Source organism: Stylophora pistillata, chromosome 9 (assembly GCF_964205215.1).
Source record: "Stylophora pistillata chromosome 9, jaStyPist1.2, whole genome shotgun sequence".
Classification (NCBI taxonomy): Eukaryota; Metazoa; Cnidaria; class Anthozoa; order Scleractinia; family Pocilloporidae; genus Stylophora; species Stylophora pistillata.
Genome location: NC_142527.1, coordinates 25,692,809 through 25,713,181, shown reverse-complemented (window position 1 = coordinate 25,713,181; position 20,373 = coordinate 25,692,809). Strand labels below are relative to the sequence as shown.

At 38.5% G+C, this 20,373-nt stretch overlaps 2 protein-coding genes across 6 annotated transcripts; one reads left to right on the top strand and one right to left on the bottom strand.

The window, feature by feature from the left end:
- The first annotated feature begins 5,007 nt into the window (after positions 1 to 5,007).
- LOC111327939 (retinol dehydrogenase 7) lies at positions 5,008 to 12,923 on the top strand. 5 transcript variants are annotated; one of them, XM_088732833.1, is made up of 6 exons: positions 5,030 to 5,117; positions 5,442 to 5,488; positions 6,289 to 6,656; positions 9,475 to 9,657; positions 10,233 to 10,472; positions 11,459 to 12,923. In XM_088732833.1, exons 2-6 carry the CDS (start codon positions 5,472 to 5,474, stop codon positions 11,767 to 11,769), a joined length of 1,119 nt encoding a protein of 372 aa, XP_088588959.1. In that variant the 5' UTR covers positions 5,030 to 5,117; positions 5,442 to 5,471; the 3' UTR covers positions 11,770 to 12,923. The 5 variants fall into 5 exon arrangements, with proteins under 5 accessions (XP_022787995.1, XP_088588961.1, XP_088588959.1 ...); XM_022932260.2 differs by lacking the exon at positions 5,442 to 5,488 and having other exon boundaries at positions 5,008 to 5,117; XM_088732835.1 differs by lacking the exon at positions 5,442 to 5,488 and having other exon boundaries at positions 5,019 to 5,117; positions 6,218 to 6,656.
- Positions 12,924 to 13,726: 803 nt separating this feature from the next.
- LOC111327919 (beta-sarcoglycan) lies at positions 13,727 to 20,012 on the bottom strand. Its single transcript, XM_088732584.1, has 7 exons — positions 19,853 to 20,012; positions 17,935 to 18,144; positions 17,363 to 17,545; positions 16,246 to 16,285; positions 15,900 to 16,066; positions 14,654 to 14,791; positions 13,727 to 14,516 (listed from the first exon to the last, which is right to left on the bottom strand). Exons 1-7 carry the CDS (start codon positions 19,871 to 19,873, stop codon positions 14,295 to 14,297), a joined length of 981 nt encoding a protein of 326 aa, XP_088588710.1. The 5' UTR covers positions 19,874 to 20,012; the 3' UTR covers positions 13,727 to 14,294.
- Between the last annotated feature and the right edge of the window lie 361 nt (positions 20,013 to 20,373).

Sequence of the window (20,373 nt, the reverse complement as noted above, 5' to 3'; positions counted from 1 at the left end):
ATTTCATATCCAACGCGCTTGTGGAATAATTGTTAATTCTTAAGATTAACAAAATGTCTTACATGAAAAGAATCCTCCACTTAAGGAAAATTTCAAAATAAATTGACCGCCACTTAAGGAGGAACATTAAAATATTATAGCGCCCTAGGGAGAGGGGGCAGGTAAATTTCATTGCAACACAACCAAAATCCCCCGACAGCCCCCTTCTCAGGTGGTAAATAATCAAGGTTGGGGATGAGAGGAGAGGGCGGAAAAAGGAAAGTTGAAGCTTGCCTAGGACCATTGGCTTCACATAGTCGAAAATAATCGGGACTGCGACTGTCGTAGATACTCAATCTGAGAGAGAATTGCGCAGCAGACGATTGGCAAGCGTTCTTGACGCGCGTGTGCCTGTGTGTTTGGGAGCAGCACGTGCGAGCAAGAAATCGTTCCGCGCACTATTTTGTAGAAAGTTCTTGTCTCTATGCGCCCGTGTACTCGACGTCAACTAACCTATGTAGTAGAAGAGAAAGTTGTATTGTTGTACGTGCAAGAAAATCAAGATCAGGCTTCGAACGGATGTTGATTTCGGATTATGGAGATGCAGTCACTTTGTGCGTATTATGTAACCAACATACCATGGAAACAGATAAGTGGTAATTACAATGTGGTGACATAAGTACAGTTTTATATCGTCAACTTTTTATCAGATTAACTCAAGTGGAGGCGTTTGGCGTGGGTATCATGATGAAAGCGCGGACGTTATGTGTTTCAAGGATGTTCCTGATGTTTTCTTGTCTCGTTCACATACGTTTTCAAAAATGCTCCAGTTACCTGCCTGAGGCCTTTACGTTTGGTCATCAGCCGTTGGAAAGTGTGATACGTCTAAACCAGAGATGGTAAAGGAAGTAGCCAAAAGAATTGAACGCTGAATAGAAAATCAACACGAGGATGTATTTTAATAAGTCTTCTGTTGATGGACACATAATAAATCGTAACTTTGCTGAGACAATACACCCAACTGACAATTTTGATTTTCATGACAAATTGTTTCCGTCGGCATGTATGTTCTGGGTCAGGTGCGTTTAAGGAGGGTAGCAAATGGAGGCTAATTTTAGAAATTAACAAGTCGTAGAAAAATTCACGCGTCACGTTTACTTTGAACAGTATTTTATGCGTCGCAGATTCTAAAGAGCAAACTTCAAATCTCATCTTACATCACCTTTCCGTAAAATTTGCGCTTCTTGGCCTGAATCCCGCGTCACACATATGAGAAACCCTTGCCGCCCTTAAAATTATGTTATACAAGTCAAGGCACCTCATTCAGCTAAATTTCTTAGGCAAGGACGGAGACGTAAAGGCAAGGACGGAGACGTAATGTCTTTATGGTAACTTAGCAATTACTCCATTGTGTTTCACTTGTGTTAGTTCTCATTAACCGAGCGGGAGGTGTGTATGGGAGAATCTTGACCGAGGTCACCAGTACAGACCTCACTGCGTTCGGTCTGTACCAACGACCGAGGTCAAGATTCTCCCATACAGACCGACCTAGCTCGGTTAATAAGATGTTTATTATATGGCTGTGTCTTATATGCCATTTTTTTATATTATTTGTACCCTTTTTTTCTAGACCGGTCTAGATGCCGGTCTAGATGGGAAAATCTAGACGCTTTCAATATTGATTTCAGCCAATCAAATTCGTAAATTCGGTAGTTCCCAGTCCTTGTGAGACACAGCCTTACAATAAAAACACATACCAAATGTATAGGAATTTAAATGGTGTAAACGGTACTGTGGCTCTGCGAGATTCCATTTGGTGTTGTCATTGCTATCAACGTTGTCGTTGACTAATATTTTTATTATTGAAGTGGATATGAGAACGTGCGCAGGTGCCCCAACGGACGTCATGGACCATGCTGCTTATTTGACGGCGTGCGGTCCATATACGATTAGAGATTATTTGTATTGTGTTTACTCCATTAAAATGTTGGAATACGCTCGAAAAAACTAATTAGATACACAGATGATGTTTCAACGCCGCTTAAAATCGTGACCTGTAGTCTCCATATTACTTCTGCCAGGAAACTGTCAAGAGAAAGGGGATACCGGTAATTCATCGTAAAAGCCGAATCATAGGCCCAATTTTAGACCGTGCACTAAGTGTTACTGTTGGGAATGAAATGGGGCCGGCGATGAGGACGGAAAAAGCTTACAAACTTAGGCATAATTAGCAAGGAGAGCCGTGGATAGGACTACTGTTCTCACATTGTATTGTCGCGACTTAACTTAAGAGAGAAATTCGCGCAGCAGAGGCACGGCCACGCCCATGGGCAGTGGGCGCGAGCAAGGAATCATTCTGTGCTCTTTTCGTTTTAAAGTTTTCGCTTCTATGCAGGCCTTTACAATCTGCCAGCTTAGTGGGCGCCTGCAGTGTCGAGCACTCAAACGTGACTAACTTTTGCAATGGCAGAGGGTTAATACTGAAGTACGTGCGGAAATCCAATTGCATGATCAGCCTTTAAGCGGATGTTTATTTTGGATTATTGAAATGCTGTCACTTAGTGCGTATTATATAACCAACATAACATGAAAACAGAAAAAACGATTACTATTGTTAATTGCATGTAGTGGAGACGTGAAGGTGGTTTTTTGCCGTCAATCATCTTTCTATCAGATAAGGTCAATAACAGCGTTTTGCGTAGGTATCGTGATAAAAGCGTGGAGTTGTATGTTTTCTTATCAAGTCACTTTCACGTACGATTTCAAACTTTTGCCGCAGCTACCTGCTCTAAGCATTTCTAGGCGGTGGTAAGCGTCAAATATCGAAGTGAGAGCCGGTATAGGCAATCAGGAGCATCAAGAAAAAATGATGGGTCAACTGAGATTTCGGAAAAGAAAATCAAAGTAGAGATGAATTTTAATGACCAGTTCTGCAGTCAACCCGTATCTCTGCTCAGAGAAATCGTGGGAGCAATTAAGATTTCCGTCACAAATTGTTTCCGTTGGGATTTATGTGTGGGGTCATGTACTTGTAGAATTCCATGTACATACAAATCAAAATGCTTTATTCAGCTATAACTGACTTTAATTAATAAGAACGCATACAAGAACGGGAACGATAAACCCGTAAAAAGAGTGGAGAGAGAAAGCCGAACGTTTTGACGGAAAAAAGTGATTGTTGAGGTGATTTGGGAACTTGTGCACGTACCCCAATGACAGATTAGAAACGTGAAGTTTATCTGACCAATTACTTGCAAGCTCAATGGCATGCGTGATCTTACCCGCGATCGGTAGGGGTTTTCCCTCTTTGACGAGATCGTAGTAATGCCATTAAAAATGTTTAAATGCGCACGAAAAGATAAATACTCAGACAGATCTTGTTTGAGCGTGTTTAATTACGATAAGTAATCTGCATGCTACTTCCGCTAGGTGACTGCAATGTTCGTCAAAACAGACGCCTGAGAGCGGAAACCAGCAAATTCATGTAACATCATTGAAGCCGACCAACGTGCTAAAAAGTTCTTTTTAAAATATGAGGTGCTGGTCTTGAAGTAATGTTAATTAAGCCTGTTCGTGCAAAACCTGACTAAAAATGACCTCTCCGTCCATAAACACTTCACGATTAAGTACAAAACTTGCATTCGTAGTTCACAGACTTTTCAAATAAATAGTAATTAGATAAATGAACGTAAATGGCATGCAAGATTGATATGTTTCACAAGGCGAAGAATTTATTGTAGGATTGAGTCTGCAATGATTTTTAGCACTAATTGCCAAATAACCAAGCGTAGTAATTTTTTAAACTGAAGAGGGAACACGTGGAACGGGAAAGAGAAACTATCCAATTGCCCCTCTCACCATAAAACTAGTTTTATTAGTACTTCCGACCTCCGCAAATAACGGAAGAAATTTGGTTCACTCCACTCTCTGTATAGGTACCCGGAAGTACTTTAGGAGAATGGTACATCATATTCAGGTCATAAAATTTGATTGCTAAACGCTGGTCTAAATGGAGAAGGAGTTTTTGCGCAATTATTTGCTGTGTTTCTCTGCAACTCGCTCATCGGCCATCCTGCAACAACGGAGAAGGAAATCGACGAAACTTCATTTTGTAAATAAGCAGGAAATAAAAATTGCTTTTGCAACATTGGTCCTCTTTTGAGGAACTCAAGAGGCCTTTCAAGAGGAGTAGCCTTTTGCATTAGCAGTCATTTGAATGCGATGACATCCAACGCCCCGTTGCCAAGTCGAGAAAGGAAGTCCCATTTTCACATTACCAACCCACTGTTTGCGACAAAATCACACGACATCACAAATGAGAAACCATCAAAGGCTGCTCTTTACCTTAGCCACATTAACAGCTACTTCACGGTTCGTGCGTCTTTGAAAAAAAAACTTTCTCAAGATTCTTATGTCCGTCATTTGCAACCTGAGTTAATCCTCTTTATCTAAACCATGCTTTGTTCCTCTTCCCCATCTTCACAATTTATCATTTCCAAACTTCCGCCTGTCGCGAATGTAGTTTCAAAATTGTCGTAACCTGATATCGGGATGTAACTTCTTACTGAAGAACACTTAAAAAAATTCCCCTTCCCACCCACCCCCCCTTCCATCTTCATTCAATATCTTGGGAGAGGGATTAAACGAAAATTGAAAAAAAAGTTTTGAAATGTGTTAAAGCGTCGCGTCGCCTCGTGTCAGTTTATCACACTCTTCATTATCAAGTGTCTTTAGAAAAAATAGAAATGACCTTGATTCTGTGGTAACAAACGTAACAAGAAATCGTCTCTTTTGCCTTAGAAAGTCCTTTCAAAGGGTGTGTGGAGTCGCTCATTCATATCTCACCTTCCGGAAGCTTAATTGCTGTGCAACCCCCTCCCCTCCCAGAAAGCTTTATACAATCATGAGTCACGAAGGTGTCACCCAAATCGTCGCGTGGGTGTCAGTTAGGCCTGTGTGTCAGTTGTGTGAATTTACTTTTGATTGACATGTGACTATGGAAAAAAACCTTCCGTTCGCTTGAATTCTTTACAGTATACAGACAAGGTCACCTTCAGAGAGCAGCTCTTTGCAAACCAGAATTGATATAAAATGAGTGGCACTGGTGGTAAATCGGTATGTTTCGGGGCTTTGGAAAGGTAAGAAAGTCATAAATGATTGTAAAATTAGAATACTTCTCGTACCATTTGGCTTGGGTTTCTTCACGGATTTTTTAGACCATTATGCATCGAGGAAGTTTCAGCCTGTTACGCGCAGTCAAGAGTGTACGATGATTCTTTAATTCTTTTAGAACCGAATCGTGAAATACTGCTTCGGATTGAAACAAATTGTCAATCGATGAGATGATCGCAGAGAACGATCGAATAAACACATAGACCAATAACCGGTATTTAGTTATTTGTATTGAAAACATAATTTTTTCAGTAATGAAGCACTTATCTATGTCATCTGTTTCATTATAGGGTTCGCTTTTTATTTTCTTGTGAAGGCACATGCTACCAATGAATTTGTACGTAAAATCAACATAATACTTCCTCAATGACATGTTGCACAAAGATGTTAAGCCGGGCATTCATCGATGAGGTTGAAGAGTCATTTTGATAATCGCGTCTTCCAATTTTCCAACTTAATTTTGTTCATTTGTACATTTATGGTCACGTCGCCATTTCCTGTTTCACTGCTTGAGCAAAATAAAGGAATGTTGGCATTTCTGTTCGGCGATGGGCTAATAATTGGTACTCAAGAGGGGACCAACTTTAGAGTCGAAATTAGGGAAAACATTTACCGAGACGACCTCGTTTTAGAACTACAGACAGATAAATTAGGGCATTGATTGGAGAAATTGTGATTATCACAACGTTTATGATGATTATCTACGCCCCAAGGCAACAGGAATTAGTTTGCTTTCAGTTTCTAATCTAAAACGCTAATTACAAATTGCGCGGTAATTTATAATTGGATAACACGAATTTTCCCGGAATATCGCAATCATCGTTAATGATAAGCCTTTGTAGCTATCGCAGGTGGCAGCGGTGACATTCGCTGATATTCAACATGTCCGGCATTTAGCAGGTGGTGTTAGATTCCCTTTTCTTGAGATAAACTTGCCGACTCAGATCTTTGTAAAACGTGTGAGAATATCACGGGATTTTCTCTCGGGTACCCACGGCTTCCGAAGTGCGTTTACGCATCACCCACGCAGCCAATTAGGTAGAAATTCTTTTATTTCATACCATAGATTTGAGCAACCATGCAGAGAACCGTGTGTACACTTAACATATCGAGCGTGATTGTCTAATCTCCTCACAGAGAACAAGAGATTGAATTGCAAGGTGCCATGGAGAGAGTAGACAGTTTCTACGCGGTGGCTTTGCTCGTTGCTGCAATGTGCGCTTTGTGGATCATCAAACGGCTCTACAAGGAAGAATTTTTGACTGATCTTCAGCAGAAGTACGTCTTGGTCACTGGTTGCGATTCAGGATTCGGAAGGGAAACTGCATTACGACTCGATAGCCTGGGATTCAATGTATTTGCGACGTGTCTAACGAGCGAGGGGCAAGAAAATTTAACCGCAGCGTGCAGTAAAAGGCTCACGGCCTTGCACTTGGACGTTACAGACTCGAAAGAAATCAAGGAGACATACAAGTTTGTGGCGCAGTATTTACCTGAAAATAGAGGTAAATTACCGAAGATTTATTTGTTCCCTTATGAATGTTTACTTTAAATTGTTGATATAGATTTTATGAATTATTACTCATATTGTGTTGTCATGTTCCAAGGTGATTACATGCGTGACGCAATGTTGTCTTAAAGGGTTTCTGTTGTCGTTTGTAATTGTTTAAATGGCATTAACTATACGTGGATAAACAATTCATATAGTAATAAGCTATTGGATAAATAGATCAGCCCGAGGTAGAATATTTGCTTTAAGTCTAATCCCTCGATAAAAATGGAAAATGTAGTTTACGCATGTTAGAATTCAAATGAAATTTTAAAAACGAGGAAATTGGAGATTAGGGCCTTTCCGCCGGACAAACCTGAAATGACAAATTTTTGTTTCGTCTGTTGCATCCGTCTTAAAAAATTTCAAAGCTTTCAAATTCCGTCAGTGCCTGATCTGCTCATAAGACCGGCCAGTATAGTTTCCCATAGGATTCCAACTTCAATTTCCAGAATTCATCCTTATTCCTTTTAAAGTTTTTAAATCGCCGAGTTTTGCAACAAAAGACAGTTATTGCCTTTTTAGTCAACTGATACACTGGTCGAACCTTTCATGACAAATTATCGACAATTTTATCACGGTTTTGTTTATTTAGTTGATTTTTGTCCATTTTTTACCCGGGATAAATTTTGTCGGCGGTGCGTTTGAAGATTTGTCCGCTTCGGCTACAATTTGTCAAGTCGTGACAAACAATACGCACTTGCAAAATGTCAGTGATGATTGAAAGTCTGTCTAAATAGCAACTTTTTTGCTGGTGTGGAAAGGCCCTAAACCAACACAGCAACACGTTCCCCCTTCACGAGGCAGGCATGGACGAGTTGCACACTTGACTTCCAATGAAACATTATAGTGTGATTTTGTCATGTAACTTCGCAACTCCAACGTGGGATGAGTGTTTAAAATCAACGAAGGTCGTTGGGCAAAGAGAGAAAAGCGGAAATGGCTTACAATTGAAGTAAAGTCCTCCACAATCATTTAAGTGAAGATATCTATTTGACTCCTGCCCTTGCACGAGATAGGAAGTTACGATAGAGCGGGGGTGAGCAAGTTATCGCAGAGTATCTTACGAGCATTAAACAAGACTGGACTTATAAGCGAACTATGATCATATTCCCGGCCCTTTGTTGGAGAAAATTAGTCCTTCAATCAACGGGCGAAAATAGCTTTTAAACACGGAATATCTGGTGTTTGTAATGACATCAAACGCGCCGTTAATGTTAAGAGTGAGGATATGTCACTATGTAAGGTATTTGTGGAAACAATGGATGAACTTACGCCCCCCTCTTGAACAGTCAAATTAACTAAAAATGCATATTCAGAGCTTATCTTAGTCCTTGAGTGAGAGAAAATGTCTTAAAGAGATCTTAATACGGTTTCCCCACTCAAATAAATTTAAGGTCATAGAAAGATAACCCCATAAATTCGGGTAAAAAATCTAGATTAAGATTAATTCCAAAGCCATTTAAAAGCCGCTTTCTGTTAGAAAACAAACTTGCTTTTTTTTTTAAGGTTCTTGTTTGATTTAACTCTGCTTTGAAAGCTATAAATAGGGTTCGTGGTTCTTTTTGCTATAACATCACATTCTTTAAGGTTTTTTCGGTCAGACCTCCCTTGTGCACGAATGCCGGTTTCTCCTTGAATGGATGAGAAAATTCCGGATATCATTTTATTATTACTTTGTTTCCGGCCATAAAATGCCTAAAATGGCTCTGAGATGACAAACTTTGAAGAGAAAAAAAATTCCTCTCGGAAAACACCTCTACCGTTTCAGCGAAATAATACGAAAAGGAATGTCAATCTTCACAACTTGACGCTTCGTACAGTAATTCTCATGCCAACTTTGACATAATAGCAGCATTGATAAAAAATTAAATATATTTTGCGACCCTGTTGTTCATCACACGGTATGTATTTATTAAAAGCTGTGAGAGAGTTAGAAACAGGGGATAACAGCCGAATGTTCAACGCACGTCCATAAACTTTTTTGTTTCATTTGTCATTTCTAGTCTAAAAAATGTTGGTTATCTTTCGATTGGATTAATTATTTTGGTATATCGAATATTAATAACGAACTGGGATGGATGATAAACTCATTCTTTCAACAAACCAAGCCGCGCCGAACTTGTTACTTATTATTAGTCTAAAAAATGTTGGTTATCTTTCGATTGGATTCATATATTGAATATTAATAACGAACTGGGATAAGCATGGGTGATAAACTCATTCGTTCAACAAACCGAGCCGCGCTGAAATTATTAACCGTAACCTCCCGTTCGAAAAATCCTCGCAACGCCACAATCTTCTCACCGCTGTACCATAACGGCTTTTAAAGTATATCTATAAAATACTTTAACCCCTAAGACCCTGACAGTATCACTGCTGAATCAAATATTTAGGTCATGAAAATTACGGAAATGATTGCAAAGCAACTGAAAGAAGTTCTAGATTCTCAGTTAAACAAATTCTCCATGTCGGTACCGCAGAGAAAATGTATAGAGTAGTATCGAGACTATGCATGATCATGATACATACATAATATTCGGGTTAGAGTACGAGCAGTGCTCCATTTCGGCGAATTTGGCGCGGGTCGAAAAAAAAAAAAAAAACACAAGACTTTTCTTGCGCCTTACTCCCAGAGTTCCGCGCGGCGCGCCACCATCAGTATTTTTTCACTGATTATTTTACGCTCGCAACGGACTTCGCCAAAAGGGAGGGACTGCTCGCATTCTATGTTCGGTTGTAAAGGGTAGAAATAATCATGTTGTATCCTGCAGGCTTGTGGGGTCTGGTCAATAACGCTGGCATCGCTAAAGTTGGACCGATCGAGTGGCAGACTATTGAGGAGTTCAAACAAATCGCAGATGTGAATCTTTGGGGATTGATTGACGTTACCAAGGTGTTCTTACCACTGATCAAAAAGGAGCGAGGACGCATCATAAATCTCGCTAGTATTGGAGGTGAGAGGACTGGAAAAATTTCAAAGAATATTGGAGGTGCAAAAGGATTTATAGTGGCAATAAACTGCATGAATCTGTTACTCAGTGGCTTTCCTTTTGAATGGTCAAACGTTATACCGTAGTATCATCGATCTGCATGTACCTGGGGCCCGTTTCTCGAAAGCTCCGGTGACTTAACGGGCCCGAAGCCATGTTTTGAAATCAAAATTTAAAGGATAGAAAAGCAGGTTCTGGCACCCAAATCAGTCCGTTTTGTTTCTTCACCTGATAGTTTTATTTCATCATTTTCAAACTGATTTTGGAAATCCCCTTCTTGAAAATAGATAGAACAGCTTTACGGACCCGTTAAGATACAGGGACTTTCGAGAAACGGGTCTCTGGATCTAGTGGTCAACTTAAAAAATTCTTTTCAACTCTGTTGATATTCAGAAAAGTAGAACCAATTCGGTATTAAGTTACTCAGCTGATTATTCGCCTTCATGAAAGTAAATTTACCGTCTTGTGTAACCCGCAGAGTGCACATGCTTGAGTTAACTTCTTCTTTGAATCCTACTTTTCGTTTCTGCTTTCTGCAGGTAGAACGTGCTTACCTCACGCATCAGCATACTCCATTTCCAAGTTTGGCGTAGAAGCATTTTCGGACGCTCTCCGTCGTGAACTGGGTCCGACTGGCGTCAAGGTTAGCATTGTGGAACCAGGCTTTTTTCAGACCAAAATCACCAATCCCGACAACCTCAAGGGTCAGTGGCAGGAGCTCTGGGCCAACCTGAACCACAGTCTAAAAGAGGAGTATGGGGAAAAGTTCTACGAAACTAGTAAGTGGGCTCCCATGAGTGACCAAGACAGAATTTCTCCTTATAATATCAATACAGGATCAAGTAAAAAATTGACGAGAATAAAGAAAAATATCAATAAGGGGAATATTAGCTGATTCAATGCCAAATTCTCCGAACAAACACCATAAGAATTGTATGGCAGACAGTAAGGAGAATTACTAATCAGATCTTGGGAGTGAAAGGGTCAGTACTGCTAACAACTAAGACACGAGTGAACATCGCAGGTCAAAAAGTTCGAAAAGAGCATAACGAGGAATGTTGGAGATTCCTGCTGCAAGAGTTATTACTCAACCTAAATATTTTTTTTCAAAGCGCATTTGATTATTCAAATTACGTGTGACAGCAGAACAAAAGTCATCTTTGAAGTTCTGAAATGCACCCTACTTTCCTGCATCAGTTCTAATGTTTCACTGGCTAGCAGTATAAAGCCACGATTTTAAGGTTTCCTTTGACAGCTATATGATGGAAGATTGTGACAAGTTTTTCTTTGTCTCGTCCCCTGCCAGGAGATTATTATCTCTTGACCCTGCCCATGCTTTCCCGTGCCAGGTTTCGAAGAGGTACAGAGTTGTAAAAAAAAAAAAAAAGGCATTCGCCGCCATACATTGCAACAGCCATTTTCAGTGTCTGGTCTCAGAACGTAACACTTTCAGTCTACCATAGTCTTCTACCTAGCTGTTGTTTGGTCTTCTAAGCCTTCTCCCACACCAACTAAGTTTAGGCCGTGTTGCTTATCACGTGACTTGACAAGTTCTCCTGTCGAGGAAATTGTTCAAGGTTTTAACGAAAACTAATCTCTCGTCATTATTCTTTGAAAAGTGTCGTAGGCATTTTTTCATCGCTGATATCAAATGAACATGTTTATGTCAACAAGTGCGACTTTGCTGTTGTGAACGAATTGTATTTTTATTGCTTTAAAGCCTTTAACATTGTACTATAATCTTGTTGTTTTATTCCAATTCCAGGCGTTAAGAACATGTTAACAGGAATGGTAGACACATGCGCCTCACCCTACCTGTACAAAGTTGTTGACGCCATTGTGCACTCATTGACGTCACGATATCCGAAGACCAGGTATATGGTCGGTTGGGATGCTAAGCTCCTCTGGATTTGGATCTCTAGGCTTCCAGCAGGTGTTGGAGACGCCATATTAAATCTTTTGGGTGACAAAGCTGAACCTATCGTTTGCACAGGCGCATTAACGCGGTCGTGCGAAAACTTAGTGAAATTAAACGGGAACAATAATTCAGAAAAAGCTTTTGCCCTCGGAAAGTGAGATAATCTGGGAATTGTTTTCTTCAAGTTTGATCATCTGATTATAGCTATTCTGCATTAGATAAATTTTTACCTTTTTTAACCTCGCCCCATCTATTGAGAGCGTGATACATCCACGACGAATGGCAACACACCATCGGTTTTTACATATTTTACCTGTTTAGCTAATAGAAAAAAGAGGGAAGAAATGGCTATTGTATTTTTAACTTATTACTTTGGGGAAGTCAAAAATTTTAAAAGAGTAAAAACATTATTGAATGAATAATCACATTGTCCTATTTATATCTCGATTTAAACAACGTGTGTTGTTTGCGACTTTGTAACAGCCGAATTTTGACTACAAAAAGACATGCGTTCCCGAAAGTGTTCACGTTGGTTGACGCATTTGTAATCACGTCTCGTACCATAGCGTGTTTTTTTTTTTTTCTACCAGTAAAAATCACCAGACACTGTAAGTTTATCCACTAACCCAGACGGCATCCAATGACTGGGTTTACATTAGAGGAATTTTTGTGAAAAAGAAAATAATAGCAAGTTTTTTTTTGACAAGCACCCTGGTCCCAAAACTGACATGCTAGTTGTCGAATATAAGGGGGGGAGGGGCAACTTGTTAAGGGTGAAACTTGTTCAGTTGTAAAACCTGACAATGACAGTTGTCAAGGAGATCATGATTTCTAAAGAAATGCTATTCCAACAAGTTTTGTTTGATAAGTGTCGTTGAGAAGGTTTCAGTTAGATTTAAGAAGGAACAATTGTGTTAAGCAAGAGAAACTTCAAAGTTTATATGCGGTTCAACTCATTCTCTATAGATCTCTATCTCAATTCTAGATATCTATCTCAATTCTCTTTATCACTTTCAATATCTCCAGGTTTAGTGTTTTATTCTACTTATTACAACATCATGTTATTGAAAAGGGAAATCGCATAGTTAATAACAGTTTGTATCTTAATGTCTATCGTTTTTGCATTGTATTACTACCTTTGGTTGAAGTACATATAATCTTTTATTGCAAGAGTGTAAACTTCCTTGGAAGAATTGTTTGTAATCCAGAATTGGATATATTTTTAACATTTGTATTTCTATACCATTTACGCATTGTATTTTTATATGAAGAGCACAGTTTAGAAGTAAAATTATTAAAATTAAAAAAAGTGTGTCTTGAGTTTACTTTAGATTATTTAGTTGAAGCCTCGGACAAAGTCCCCAGTAACACCGCTTTACATTAACTCAGGTGTTTCTCTGAGGATTGTAAGAAAAAAAACTTAAGCACGACACGGAAATCCACTCTCTTCGGTGTAAATATCCAGGGGTTTCAATCACTTTTCCAAAACGCGGCGGCTGTACCCGGAAAAAGGGCCACACGGCAAAACACAAACACGTGAGGGCCGCTCACAATGCACAAGCAGACGGCAGTGCGAGGTCGTGCAGGCGGCGGTCTGGTAACCAGCTTCTATTAATACCCCTGCAAACACAAGCCTGACAAGTATGACTCCAACTAAGCGAGACATTGGAGGTTTCTGTTTTTCATGATATTCACTGAGTTACCTAAAAAGTGCGTGAAGGGGTATGAGGGATTTTGTGGATCGTATGGTTTTCAAGGGGGACGGAGAGGGGATCCGTTGATATGAGCAGAGTACAAGGAGGAGACCAAGGAAAAATGACTGCTATTAAACCACCAATGCAAGGGGAAAGAAAGGGGAAATTTTACCCAACGGGGATCAGGTAAATTCAATCGTGACAAGCAAAATCCTTCTCCTTCTTTCCAACTCCCTTAGCAATAAATAAATAATGACCAGTCCGATTGTATCACGTGTGCTTCTGGTTGACTTAAAGGGTACTCTGAGAGCATGAATGTCTTGAAAGAGCTTAGTTTGCAAATAACAAAAGCATAATTTTGTAAGCGTCATGGGCTGACTATTCCCTAGATAACAGGTATAGGTAATAAATAGGTGCAAAGTTGTTTCAAACGTTTTAATTAACTCTAACCAATTTCATTCCCTCGTAGAAAAATACAAACATTACAGAAAAACAGCATTTTTAATGCCAGGTATAAAAATTTAATATTTACTAGATGATACAATCTTACTTAACCTCACGCAAACGGCAAACCGCTACAAAAACAAGTTTTTTCTCTCTGCCTTTTAGACATTGGTGTAAAAATGTAAAGACGTGTGCTTTTTATTGGCAAAAATTAGAAATTTTCCCCACTTCTCTATTAGAATTATTTGAGGGTTGGATGAAAAAAACTGTCACTCAAAGGAAGAATGATGAACTTGCTGTTCGCCTTTTCTTTCAACGTGCTTATGCAACTGTTACTATGCTAAAACTAGCATAACACGGAAACAAGCCGTTTGAAAAACAGCATCACTGGAGAGCAATGTGAAGTTCATGTCAATATTTTCCCCTCTCTATTCCTTTCACCAACTACATATTCTGACCAAGTTTGTTACCTCCCGCAAAATTACTCGCAATTTAGTCAATAAATGAGTGTAGAGAAGTGCTTTTCAAGACAGCAACTACTGTTATTATCCACAAACATTCTTCACAGTAGAACAAGTTGAGAAGGTCGTATTCACAACTGCCACACGATAAAGCTTGCCCGTGTTTATACATGCACAGAGCTTGTGTTTCCCTAATACACTGCCTGGGGCTCCAGTTGGCATCACCATGTCCAGTGCACTTCCTGCTACGTGGACCCCACTGCCTGCATCCAACATAATCTTAAACAAGCTATTTCCTTGCACACCCTTTAAAGTGAGAAAATAACAAGAAATGGGTTACATGTTTGTCTTACCAGCCTAACAACAAACATTTTTCAGAAGACTATTATCTTGCTGTCTTGACCAAAAATACAATGGCCCTTAGGTTAGGATATCATCATTACCGAGGTAGAGGAAATTTCTACATCTTCGTCAGCGTTAATGTGAATCATTTTTCCGTCCAAACCCAGACCTTCATGTCCCTCCACCAAAATTTCCTGTTCAGAGGTCAACATCAAATTCTGGTCCTCATTGCTGACAACCTGACAGAAAAGCATAGGTCAGAAGTGTACTTAAAAAAGAAAATTGTCAAAAGCATAAGAAATAGAGGATATTACATGGCCGCGTGAGGATACGAATTTTATCTCGAGAGAGATACTTTCAGCACGAGAAGATAAAATTCGTACCCCCAAGCAGCCATGTAATGTTCTGTTTATTATACAGATACTGATGAAATTTCCACGTAAAAGACAACTTTTTTTATTCATTTTCAAAACAGCAATTGGGTAATTATGTTGGTGACCATGGCCACATCAATATCCTCACACGTGAAAGATAAAAATAGTATCTTCACTGCGTGCGGTGAAGATATGATTTTTTAGTAAAAGGAGAAATCCTGGTATTTCATCAGTATCTATATATTAATAAAAAAGTATCTGCATTCCTAGTTGTACTTGAACCCCATTCGCCTCCAATTTGGTGACATAATCCTCTCTTAACTGAGCTACAGGTAACTTGTCGAGGAGCCACAGTGTAGGCTAGATACTGTATTAGGTTTGAATGAGAAAAACCCAACTCCTACTGCTAGGATCTACAAGTGTCTGGAATGAAAAGTAGGCCACATGGTAACTTTTGAGGTTGGTGATCAAATAAGTAGAATTTTGAAACATAAGTCTTTAAGTTAATAAAAACAAATAACAACAAAAATAAATGACATATATCAAAGGTTCCCCATAACAGACACTAAAATCTCCTGTCAAGTGTACACTGTTCACTAAAATTGTGAGAGTTGTCACTTATTGCCAAAACATAAATTAAGAATTCTAAGTGGTTGCTGCATTTGTGTTGCAATACATATTTCATTTCTCTCTTTTTCAGGGAGGCCATACACTGAATGCAAATATGGTGTCCAATTTGAATTGCCATTGTTCTGGACTGACTAGGCTCTCACACAATGTAATAATCCTTTTGTGTTTCCACGTGAAGACGAGGCTAGTCAGTTCAGAACAATGGCAATTCAAATTGGACGCCATATTTGCATTCGGTGTATTACTTTCTCCCAAAACAGTAACTGAACAACAAGTCATGTAGTTTTATAAATTCATGACATAGCTTTACTAAATGAGTTTCTAAAGGTATTTGTTGGCTTACCCGATGGGTAACCAATGCATCTCCAGCAACTGTGAAAGCATTTATGGAGGCTGGATTTATGTACCACACACTTCCATTCAAGTTCAGGATGGTCTTCTTTTCATAGGGGTCCACAAACCTGAAGCCATGTTTAGCATGGATTTCAGTAATATCTGCACCGACATGCACTGAACAACAAGAAAAACCATTAATAAGACTATCAATTATCCATCCAATTGTTTACTGTATTTTTCCATTCCCATCTGTCTATTTCTGGACTGTCCAAAATATAACTGGTACATGTAATGTGTATTCCACAATTAGGACATTGATATAAGTGATGTTGTCATTTCAAAGTCAAACATACTTTGCGCAGCTGCTGTTGTAGGTCCACCATGGAATATAACCTGGAAAAATAAAAATAATAATAATAATTTGTATCAATATTAACAAAAATAATACAGTCATTTGACAACAGTGCTCCAAGCTGCTACCATTTTAGTTGCCAAGGTAAGTATAAAACAATTTTGGCAATTTTTCCTAACATTGCATTGATGCTCCAAAAATAAAATTTTAAAAAGCAGTAAAACACCTCATGTACTGTTGTTTAATCTTGGTTCATTTTTGTCTTGTATGTTCTTCTGGGGACTAACCTCTCACCTTTGGTGACCATTTTATGATTTTGAGATTTTTGGTAACAATGGAAACTTTAAAAAAAATTGAGCTTGGAGCAGTAAAAAGACACAAGTTGCACAAGTCAAATAACATGATTGTCATCATTTTTTGTGACAAATCAATAATAATAATAATAATTTAATATTTATATTGCACAAATTAACATGAGGATATGTTGAAATGCACATCACAACACTTTTTGGGGGACTTTGGCCAGACTGCATCAGCAGTTTACAAACAATCGAAGGAAACTTATTTGAAGATGCCCCCTCCCCCCAATTGCAAGTAAACAGGCCACACCACATCACAGTAATCTCATGAGTGGGTTCTTTAACGTTCCCTGGCTAACCAAATTAACTAATTACTAGATCCAGGAGACGGGACCTACGGTTTATTCGTCCTTAACCGAGAAGACTAGAATGTCTACCATTTCTTGATATTATAGAAAGGTAGCGCATTCTCCTCAGTTATTTTAAGACCTTGAGTGTTGGTCCGGCCAGGGCTCGAACCATTGACCTCGACCTCCCACACAACAGTCCAGCGTTCTAACCAATTGAGCTAACTGGGAGGCTAGCTCAAGGCTGTCATTTGCTTGAACTGCAATGAAAAACCAGGTCACAACAGACTACATGTGGCTCAAAGAGAATTGTAACTATCACAAACTAAAGGACTCCATAACTAGTGTAGGGTCACAATGAAGTTCAAAATAGTTTCAGTCTCACTGCTGTTATTCCTTTAACCTGAAGTCTTGATTCCTTTCACAACTTGTACCAAAGTTTGTGGACTACTCTAACTTCATCATAAATTACCTTTTCGTCATCACTATCAATAACCAAGTTGTGGTCTTTAAAAGTTCCAGTTTGATTTGCATACAAATTGACTGAGTCCAGGTCACTTATACAATGAAATCGAACATTATCATTCTCAAAAAATGACAAGCACTTCATCCCATCTTTGCTCATTTGCAAGACATGATACAAAATGGCAAGCATCTGTGAACAGAAAGAGTGATAAAATTGTGCATTGTAAGAAAGAAGAAAAATCTCAGCTCTGACAATAGCTACTAATTATGTGTTCCTGCAGTCAGAGACAAATTCATGTTTTCTAACCAACTCATTATCAAATTCTATTCTTATAGTCAGTACAGTTAAAATGCCAGTTGTTGTGCATGTCTCGAAACCCTCTTCTTGGCTTTAATCTGTTTATCCTAGGAGAGTTTAGTTGTCTAATTAAAATCCTGTACTCTGACCTTCAATTAAGATTTCCTTACCCCTAATACTGAGTTCACCCAACAAAACCCTTCAGCAAAAGTGTGATTTGAGAGTCTGCTGGCATGCCCATAGGAGAAAATCACTTAGTTTTCAAGCCTATAAACACTCACCACAATATTGACTATGACAATGAGAGCCAGAATGTACAAAACAGCATAGAATATCCAGCTCTTTCTCCCTCTTATTCCAGTGCGGTGCAGATATCTCTCTCGCACATTGACACGACCAGCAGTAAAGTTGCTCTCGTGTTCATCAGTTGCTTTCTGTTTCTCTACCAGTTTTTCTCGCATAGATGTACGAGACTTGGAATTCTCCCTTCTCTAAAGACAAAGAGGTGGGTGCTTAGCAAAGGATTAAGTAATTTAAAGTAGGGGAGTAAAAGCTAGGATTTAAACTATTATATTATCAAGGTACTGGACAAAACATTTACTGATAGTATCTTGCTCAATTGAACCAGTAAACACCTTGACTCCAAAGAAAAGTTTAAATTTGAGGAAGGAAAGAAAGATCAAGGAAATCAATCAATTCTTTATAGATATTTACATGGTTATATATTGCCATACTCAATAAAGAAATGATCTTTGGAGGTGAGCTGCAATTTAAGAAATAGCAGAAAAGAAGTCTGAATTAACATTGTTTTTTGTCAAGATCATTCCTTTACATGATTTTCATCACAAAGTCAAATGAAATTTAATTCATTAACAAATTATGATATTGCTCTAAACAGACTGGTGGTACTCAATTATCAAATTGCTCTTCTAAATACTCCAACAATAACTATAGTGTAGTGCCATAATCATAACTGAATGATGTCAATAAAGTTAACTAATGATTTATTAACTTCCCTTTTCTCAGGAAAACCATATGAAAAAAAAGAAAACTTTCAAACACTTCATTATCCCCTCCCCCCCACCCCTCAGTCACAATATATAGTTTCTAATATCTCCAATTTGAAAGTACAGGTAAACATGACATTTTTACCCGGGCATCTCATCCTGCCATTAGTTTTAATAAAAAAAATGTTTTTGATAATTTAAATTTCTGTTTAAATTAAGAGCACTATATACATTTTTACTCTGGATCTAGGAGAAAAGTGAAAAGAAAATCATTTACTTTTTCTCAAATCAGTATCAAGTAATTTCTTTCTTGAATCTGGTATGATATCTGCAAACTATGGATGTTGGATTACAGGAAAGAATGAGTTACATTAATTTAAGTGGGTAATGTTGGATCACTGACAACAACTCAATATCTGACACGGTAAGTGAAAATCACTTTCAAGCACAAATTTCGTGATGAAAATGGGCGCCAGAGAATTGTTCTAATCGACCACATAGGAATGCTAATTCGCACCTCTTCATTGTATAGCAAAATTGTGCAAATGTAAAACAAAACTTTGAAAGGTTTTCTTTAATTAATAAGCCACGACAGATTGGAAAAATGCAATTAACGTTCAGAATGATATCATTAAGTGCACGGATGGGATATCTAGAAACCTCGCGTTCATAAAAACTTTAAAAAATTCAAACGTAGCTATTAAAAGTTGATTAACGGTTGTAAACATTCAACGCATGCAAATCAAAGCGTTTATATCTAATATTCATGTTGTCTGACTTGGAGGAAATCTGACAATAGTATCCATTCCTTGGTGACCAAAAATTTTCCACGACACATATAATTCCTCCAGTGTAAAGATGGTATTATTTCAGGGAGGATTAACATGAACCAGTATTAAGAGAAAGCTACGCTAAAAATTAGAATTCCGCCCCACGCCACTTCAGTGAGCTAACTTCGAACTGATTCCACGAAACATTCCCATATGGTTTGAATATTTCTCAATCGTGTTCAAAGAAGGTCTTACAACTGTCTCGACAAAACCTGCAAAGTTCTCTACTGCTTGTCAAAGATCTAACAGAAATCGCCGAAGCGATCTAGGAAAGCAGGTCACGAACGCGAACGTATAATGAACCATTTATAATCGGCTTGGAGTAAAAAATATATTTTACCAAGATGTAGCATGTAACTTACGTGTAAGTTTTCCCTCGACATGTTCTGTCTCCTCCTTTAAAGACGATCACTAATAGAAGCAAACCTTTCAACTACGTTATATTGAAACACATAACAAAGTTTTTTCAAACGAGCTTATTTCGATAGAGATGTCAACAGTACTTTGTGCATGCGTAGCTTGGGTGTGGTGCATACCGTGGGCGCTGAAGCGGGAATATGGCATAATAAGTCGCATAATTCATGATACATGATAATTAAATTATTTAATACCCAGATCAGGAGTTACTGAGACAGAATTTCTCCTTATCATATCAATACAATATCAAGTAGGCGTGGGAATAAAGAAAATTGTCAATTAGGGGATTGATAGCTGATCCAAATTCTCCAAACCAACATCACAAGAATTGTATGGCAGACAGTGAAAATGTGAATTTGCTTTTAGAAGAGTCACGACTTATCCAGCTTGCTAAAACAAAAAAGATAAAGCAGAATTTCTCGGAACGAAGGAACAAACTGATCTACACGATATACTAAATATCACA

Excerpts from the sequence above, each read along its gene's own strand:
- LOC111327939 (XM_022932260.2), top strand. The coding sequence starts at position 5,071 with ATGAGTGGCACTGGTGGTAAATCGGTATGTTTCGGGGCTTTGGAAAG. Across the intron at positions 5,118-6,288 it reads TGTTTCGGGGCTTTGGAAAG|AGAACAAGAGATTGAATTGC; the intron begins GTAAGAAAGTCA and ends ATCTCCTCACAG. Across the intron at positions 9,658-10,232 it reads AAATCTCGCTAGTATTGGAG|GTAGAACGTGCTTACCTCAC; the intron begins GTGAGAGGACTG and ends TGCTTTCTGCAG.
- LOC111327919 (XM_088732584.1), bottom strand. The coding sequence starts at position 19,873 with ATGTCGAGGGAAAACTTACAC. Across the intron at positions 18,145-19,852 it reads TGTCGAGGGAAAACTTACAC|AGAAGGGAGAATTCCAAGTC; the intron begins GTAAGTTACATG and ends CTTTGTCTTTAG. Across the intron at positions 17,546-17,934 it reads TTGTCATAGTCAATATTGTG|ATGCTTGCCATTTTGTATCA; the intron begins GTGAGTGTTTAT and ends TTCTGTTCACAG.